Source organism: Haliotis rufescens, unplaced genomic scaffold (genome assembly GCF_023055435.1).
Source record: "Haliotis rufescens isolate VD_foot unplaced genomic scaffold, xgHalRufe1.0.p SCAF_6, whole genome shotgun sequence".
NCBI classification, from domain to species: domain Eukaryota; kingdom Metazoa; phylum Mollusca; class Gastropoda; order Lepetellida; family Haliotidae; genus Haliotis; species Haliotis rufescens.
The window spans coordinates 21,263,772-21,271,909 of record NW_025964334.1 but is presented as its reverse complement, the minus strand read 5'-3'; the positions used below and the strand labels follow the sequence as shown (position 1 = coordinate 21,271,909).

At 40.7% G+C, this 8,138-nt stretch overlaps 1 protein-coding gene across 1 annotated transcript; it reads right to left on the bottom strand.

The window, feature by feature from the left end:
- Positions 1–1,033: 1,033 nt before the first annotated feature.
- LOC124150767 (sulfotransferase 6B1-like) lies at positions 1,034–7,613 on the bottom strand. Its single transcript, XM_048386691.1, has 4 exons — positions 6,729–7,613; positions 4,541–4,644; positions 3,381–3,543; positions 1,034–2,494 (listed from the first exon to the last, which is right to left on the bottom strand). The coding sequence occupies exons 1-4, from the start codon at positions 7,027–7,029 to the stop codon at positions 2,364–2,366; spliced, it is 699 nt and encodes a 232-aa protein (XP_048242648.1). The 5' UTR covers positions 7,030–7,613; the 3' UTR covers positions 1,034–2,363.
- Positions 7,614–8,138: the final 525 nt, after the last annotated feature.

Here is an 8,138-nt window from a genome sequence, read left to right as displayed (position 1 = left end):
GTAACTTCCGGCCACCTTTTTCTTGTTTTCCTCAGTGGCGAAGCTGAGAGCTGAGATTTGACATATTTTAAAATAACTCGAGGTAAGGTGACCACAGATGAACACGATTGTGTAGTGTATGGTTTGTCTACCCAGCACCAATAGCTTGAAATTAGTGACATTCATATGTCATGCCATATCGAGCTGTGATTCGATCTGAGTGTGCAATCTTGACGGGTGTCACTCCTTGTCAAAATGTATAGAGGGGTGTGATTTTCTGTCCCAAGTTATTATGCTTTACATCATTGAGTTCCTGTGCTACCGATCGTAGTAGGAGCGTGAAATTGCCCGAAATGTCTTTATGACAACTGTTATCAACATATTCTATATGTTTGCTCCAACTGAGGTGATGATCTAGGATCAGACCTAGAATATTTTGCGAATTTGATTTGTTGTCCTTTCATTGAGAGGCGGGCTGTTTTAACGTCTTCCCCCTGGATTAGAATAGAATAATGGGGTTTAACGGTATGGAGAAATCTAATTCTTAATTTTATGTCTTTTGAAGGTTACTTGATATTAAAAAATTTACATATATCACTGTGACCAAGGTGTCCTGCGAATATGACACGCACATTGCCGAAAGCAAAAAATAAATATGAGTTCAATTTCAATTTCTTTATTCAACGTACTGAGGAGGCCACAGGCCTGTAGTACAATCATGATTACAGGAGCAATTGGTACAATCATATAATTTCCAAACTTGATTTTCTTTGTATAAAAGCATGATATATGTACATAGAAAGATTTCTTATGGTTTCGATGTTGCTAGTGGTCAGTAATAGTTTAAACTTAAATGTACAATGGTTTATATGAAAATAATTTGGTAAATATACTTTTCTTAGTTGTAACATTTCTTAGGGAATCTTGAGGATGGCATATTAAGTAGTCTTATCCATATTTTATTATTTTCAGACGTGCTTTCTTTACACAAAGGGACTCGTCCACATTCACCATAAACCATCACGTTTGGGGTATTCATTCTTTCCAGAGCATCTATTTGTGTAAATCCCCAAATTTCTGCCCCATATAAAAGAATGGGTTTAATTTTCGTGTCAAATATTTTGAAGTATATTCTATAGTTTACAGCCCCAACATTTTTTAAACTACTGAACATGCCCAACAATATTTTCTTTCCCTGTACAGCAGCATTATTTCCATGTGTATTCCATGCCAACGTATTGGAAAATTAGACACCTAAATATTTATAACCCTTAACTACTTCTAAACACTGACCTTTAAATATGAGTTATGAAACCTTTTCTTCTTAGTGCTCAACACAACGTTTTAAAACATCAAGGTGCTGGTTTATTTTTAGTACTAGTCTGTCCACGAGAAACAATGTATTTATTGTTGTATCGCAGTATGTCACCTTGAATGGGGAAGAAAGCTGTCGGGTGACTTAACTGTGTGACCTCTTATCATAACACAAAAGAACTCATTATGAGTGAGTGAACATGGTTTTACGCCGCTTTTAGCAACATTCCACAAATGCGTTTCACGCACTATACCCATCTAGGGAATCTAACCCGGGTATTCGACGTGCCGGGCGAACGCTTTAACCACTAGGCTATCCAAATGCCCCACAACATTATTAAAACATATTTGAAAATTATATGACGCCAATGACCTATGTGTGAATGTGATCAAATGACGTCCCGCGACTCGATACTGTATTCGGATGCCTCGAACGATGAATACCAAATTGGCATATTTAGAAGTTCAGTGACTCTTGGATACGCGTATATCCAAAAATCCATCGATTTTTACAGAGTCCAGGGATTATGAAGTTAATACTGTGCGTGCATTTTGTCGAAATCCCTTTCAATGAGTGAGGGGATAAACGCAGCTTTCAATGCATTTCAATCATTCCACGAGGTTTCAGCTCGAACTGGGAGGAAAGCCATAATTTACCACTTTGGTGAAACCCATGAACAAGGGATCGTTACTGCGATTAGAACCCACTAACATAGATTTTGAATCGCGGCGCCTTTGACAATTGGGCCACCCGTGACCCTTTTATTAATGGGATAAGCATCCCCCCAAAGCATGTATTGATACACTATCAAATTAATTACATGTATCTCAGAAACTGAGAGCAAAAACATATTAACATTAATCTATGTTATCTTTCCACAATGTCCGCTTCACTGTGGGGAAGATAGAGTGAGTGAGTTAAAATGTAACGTCACATCGGCAATACGTCAGGTTTATCGTGGCGACTGTGGAAAATAAAGAACTAACCAAAATCCAAATACAAACTACGGCTTTAACTATACAAGAGGGCCGGACATCTAAATACAGTGATTTGTGAAAGCGACAAAGGTTCAGATTTCCTTCATGTTTGATCTGGAATAGCGGTCGTAGAACATTGACCCCGTCATCATTTCATCATACACGCGATAGTAGTCCTCCAGCATCTGTTCAGTGAACCAGTTCTTCCAATCACCACATTTACCTGCAAAGACAAGGTTTAGATTGTTCTGATGCTTACATTGGTTGGTTTGTTGTTTAACGCCGCACTCAGCAATATTCCAGCTATATGACGGCGGTCTGTGAATAATCGAGTCTTGACCACACAATCCAGTGATTAATATCATGAGCATCGATCCACGCAATTGGGACCGATGACATGCATCAACCAAGTCAGCGAGCCTGACCACCCGATCCCGTTAGTCCCCTTTTACGGCAAGCATGGGTTGCTGAAGATCTATTCTCCCCCGGATCTTCACGGGTCTCTGATACTTATAACCCAAAGCGATCCAAGGGGCACGACTATCATATCCCCCATTAATTTAATCATATATACCGTCTACTTAGGATAACTTAAGTTCGTATCCCGTTTTTCATTAGTGAGAGCAGTGTCATCACGTCGAGATACTTGGTAGATTAGCTCTTCAGCAACCCATGCTTGCCATAAAGGCGACTATGGTTGTCGTATGAGGCGGACCCGTGAAGATTCCGGGGTAGAATAGGTCTTACGGCGTTAAACAACAAACCAACCAACGTAAGAGGCGACTAACGGGATCGGGTCTGGACCACACAATCAAGTGATTGAAACCATGACCATCGATCCCATTGCGTTGATACATGCTTATGGTATAAATCACTGGATTGTGTGTTCCAGACCCGATCATTTACAGACCGCCGTCATATAGTGACGTCGACATCTTAATAATGGAGTTAAGATCTAGTGTTTGGTATCATGGTTCATACGAAGACATGAGACAACCGTCAAAAAACATTTGTTAAGATTTAACCTTTTCCCGACAATGGTAAATCTATATAAATAGCGCGATCCGTCTTCCTTTCCCATCATTAACGTTGTTTTTGTCATTACTCACCTTGACGGAACACAAAGTTTTCACCATCCAATTTCATTGCGTAGGGTTCCTTGTCGGCTTTCAGTTTAGAGAATTCACATTTCTCGGCAACATCTCGACAAAGCCTGTCATTTCTTGGAAGACCTAAAAAGTCGGACAATTTATTGACTGCCAAAACGGGATCCTGAAATGTAACGGAGACCATTATATCACCACGAATGACCTTGACAGTGTGCTTACATAGTATCATTGCATAAACATATCTTTCAAGCGATTAGTTTTGTTTGTTTAATGTATACGTCGCACTCAGTAGTATTCCAACCACTTGATGGCGGCCTGTAAAATATTAGAATCTGGACCAGACAATCCAGTGATTGATCTTGGAGTTTGTGTTTTGTTATTTAACACCGCACTCAGCAATATTCCACCTATATGGCGGCGGTCTGTAAATGATCGAGTATGGACCAGACGATATAGTCATTGATATCATGAGCATCGATCCACAAAATTGGGATACAATGACATGCATCAACCAAGTCAGCGAGCCTGATCACCCGATCCCGTTAGTCGCCTCTTACAAGTCATAGCCTTTTACGGCAAGCATATGTTTATGAACGACACATTTTGACGTTCATACGTTTTCACGAGTTGTATTCTTGAAATGGCGTAGACACTGACGAAACTACTCCAATATTCCTGGGGTAAAACCCTGGGAATTCCCTAGCATAAAAAATCATTTAGAACTTAGCATATTAGTATACATTACGTTAGTTAGAGAGTGAAACTGCAAACCCGTTGAAGAATATTCTCGCTACGACCAATCACAGTGAACAAAACGAAAAAATGCAAATCCAAACTATGACTGAATTATGACAGTCTACAGCAAACTTTATATAAATTATAGTTTAATATAGTTAAATCTGAAATTATAAGAATTTACTTTCACTTTGTGTGAGTACATTGGAGTATGAAGGCATCGTGTGGACGTCGTCGAAAGCTTCTACGTTTGGCCCTCGTTCTATGAAGGTTCAGACTCCAGTCAACTCACACAAAGTGAAAGTCAATTCTGAAACCTACAGGGGGTAACAATTTGCCAGTAAAGTCAACACATAATGTCAAGCCATCATCTCGAGGCGAGGTGTTTAGCATCTATCACGATGATATCACCATGTCGTATCTACCTGTAAGGCCTCTTCATAACTGTGGAAATGAACAGGAACGTCGGGATGCTCATTGAAGAAGTTCTCAGCATCTCGCCAGTGATGAAACAGACCGTTGAAATCAACTGTGAGAACACAGTTTTGTGCTTTATCATAATTTAGAGATTTAAGCAAATAAATGCAACAAAGAGGGTTTGGGTGATCCTGTCACAGTCAGGCTCATCATCAGCTCAGGGCCCTTGCCCCCTCTACACGCAGCCCAAACAGTGAATGGGACTTCTCCCAGGAAGTACTGCCTAGTCGAACCTACTCGGAGAAAATAAAGGACTCCCCAACACTGCAGCCTTCTGCGTTACCAAGATTGTCAGAAGGGTTTTCATTCCTGGCAGTTGGTTTGTTGGTTTGTTGTTTAACCCCGCACTCAGCAATATACCCGCTATATGACGGCGGTCTGTAAATAATCGAGTCTGGACCAGACAATCAAGTGATTAATACCATTGGCATTGATCCACGCAATTGGGATCGATGACATGCATCAACCAAGTCAGCGAGCCTGACCATCCGATCCCGCATAGTCGCCTTTTATGGCAAGTATGGGTTGCTGAAGACCTATTCTACCCCGGATCTTCATCCTGGCAGTAAACCCATGCAGTTACTTTTCCAATTACAGTCTACAGATTGGGTTTTGGTTTGGTTTGTTGTTTTACGCCACACTCAGCAATATTCCAGCTATATGACGGCGGTCTGTAAATAATCGAGCCTGGACTAGACAATCCAGTGATTAATATCATGAGCATCAATCCACTCATCAACCCAGTCAGCGAGCCTGACCACCCGATCCCGTTAGTCGCCTTTTACGACAAGCATAGTCACATTTTACGGCAAGTATGGGTTGCTGAAGACCTATTCTACCCCGGACCTTCACGCAATATGGGATCGACGACATGCATCAACCAAGTCAGCGAGCCTGACTAGCCGATCCCGTTAGTCGCCTTTTACGACAAGCATAGTCGCCTTTTACGGCAAGCATGGGTTGCTGAAGACCTATTCTACCCCGGATCTTCACGGGTCCTACAGATTGGGAGGTACCAAACCTAAGGCACCGAGAACATTGGGGAGAGATTTCGAAAGCGAGGGCCGCATAGCATATTTGCCATGTTTGTCCTGAATCTTGTCAATCACAATAGTGTCAAATAGGACAGAAAATACAATAGAAATGATTTGGATTTATCAAAAAGGACAAGGAATTGACTAACCAGGTGATGACAGATTGATGTGACTTTTATCGTTTTTATTTACCTATTTCCTGGTGTAAAAGTAATATTTAAAAAAAATATGCATCATTATTTACAACACAGCTAATGTACAAGTAGATTTGCAATTTATTCTTTCCCATCGTAGAGGCAGAAAAGCATGCTTCACATGTTCCACGAACAGATGCAAGAACAAACATAAATGGCACTCACGCCCTCATATCAACGGTGAATGATATTGTTACTATACGCGGAGCACAAGACTATCCTCGTATACTAACAATATCATTCAACGTTGACATGAGGGCGTGACTGCCATTTATGTTTGTTACTATACGCGGAACACAAGACTATCCGATCCCTGAAGATTCCGGGGTAGAATTTGTCTTCAGCAACCCATCCTTGTCGTAAAAGGCGACTAACGGGATCGGATGGTCAGGCTCGCTGACTTGGTTGATTCATGTCATCGATTCAAATTGCGTGGATCGATGCTCATGATATTAATCACTTGATTGTCTGGTCCAGACTCGATTATTTACAGACCGCCGTCATATAGCTGGAATAATGCTGAGTGCGGCGTTAAACAACAAACCAACGTGCTCGACTTATGATTTAAACTGTTGATGTTATTACCGAATACTGTAGGTGCTTGGAACAAATTATGGTTACCACCGTTAACTAAAATCCTTCTTTGGACATTGATGATTAAAAATTACCTTCTCTGATACATTTGTCCGTTGTATAATCATATATGGGATTACTTTTAAAAAATGTGAAGTTTTTAATTTGACTCAGTATGTTATCAACCAATCAGGAAACAGTAGACCGTTCGTGGGCGTGGCATAATCGTTTTTGGGCTCTTGGAAACATTAACGCAATAATAACTTGTTTGGTAAGCCAAGGAATCAATTGCTATATATGTGTTAAATAGTTGCTTCCTAACACGATTCTCTTACCTTTGCCTTCGATAAACAGGTAGAAGTAATCTTCAAACGAGCCGTAGTATGGGATGTCCGACCAAGGTTTCCCGTAAGCCATTTTATACATTGACACGGCCACGTCTCTTGGATCACGCAGGGTGAAGATAGTCTTGCATTTCTTTATTTTAATGTCCTCGGGAGCTTCTGACATTCCAACATGGGTGGTGATAACACGGGGGGAGGGGAATTTCTCAAAGTGTTCATGTGGCAGCATCTCAAGAATGGGCTTCATTGAGGGTATAGTTTTCGCCTCTCCGTTCAGTAACATGCTTGTCATTTAATATGTCCAGTTGGTTCCTGTGTGCGATACACATACATTGTCTTGAATAGAAATTAGTACGAGTTATGGAAAAGAGATGTGTTGATAAATATTTAATCTCACCCGAATGTCTTTTGATATGAAATATATGAACACGAGTCGATAACAGTTTAAATCTCTGAGGTTTTCACCGGTGAAGATGCTGGTTAGAACTGGTCTTTAGCAACTCATGTTTGTCGTGAGAGGCAACTAACGCGATCTGGCGGGTCAGGCTTGGAGACTTGGTCGAGGCATGTCATCGTATTTCAATTTCGTAGAACGATGACGTCAATGACCGGATTGTCTTGTCCAGACTTGTTTAAATAGACCGTCGTCATACAGCTGGAATATCGCGGAGTGTGGCTTGAAACCAAAAAAATACACAAGAAAACAATAACTTAGGTTTGATTATATATTTCATATTATAAGACACGTGCGTGCGATTATATTTATTTTTCAAAATCATGCTTCCAACCTTTTCAGTTTGCAAAAAGTAATAACCAGTGTCTTGAGTTCAGCTAACCACCTTAAAAAGCTTCAGACCCGTGAAGATCTGGGGTAGAACAGGTCTTCAGCAACCCATGCTTGCCGTAAAAAGCGATTATGCTTGTCGTAAGAAGCGACTAACGGGATCGGGTGGTCAGGCTCGCTGACTTGGTTGATGCATGTCATCGATCCCAATTCCATGGATCGATGCTCATAATGTCAATCACTGGATTGTCCAGACTCGATTATTTACAGACCGCCGTCACATAGCTGGAATATTGCTGAGTGCGGCGTTAAACAACAAACCAACCAACCAACCTTCAGTGACACAGAGATGTATTTAGATTGTTGGGTAACGGTTAAACCATGATGTCACAATGGTCGGCAAAGCTTTACATTTCAGTGATATCTCCTGAGGAAGCAGTCTTGGATAATAAAGACGTATGGATTTAACCTTTTTTAAATCTCTCAATGCAACGTTTCGGTTCAGATGCTAGTAAGGTGACATTTGTTTGATAAAGAAACCATAATCGGTACCGAAGCGTCGACATGAGATTACGTTGTGGAAATGACGAGACATGTTCATTTGAAAATATCAAGAA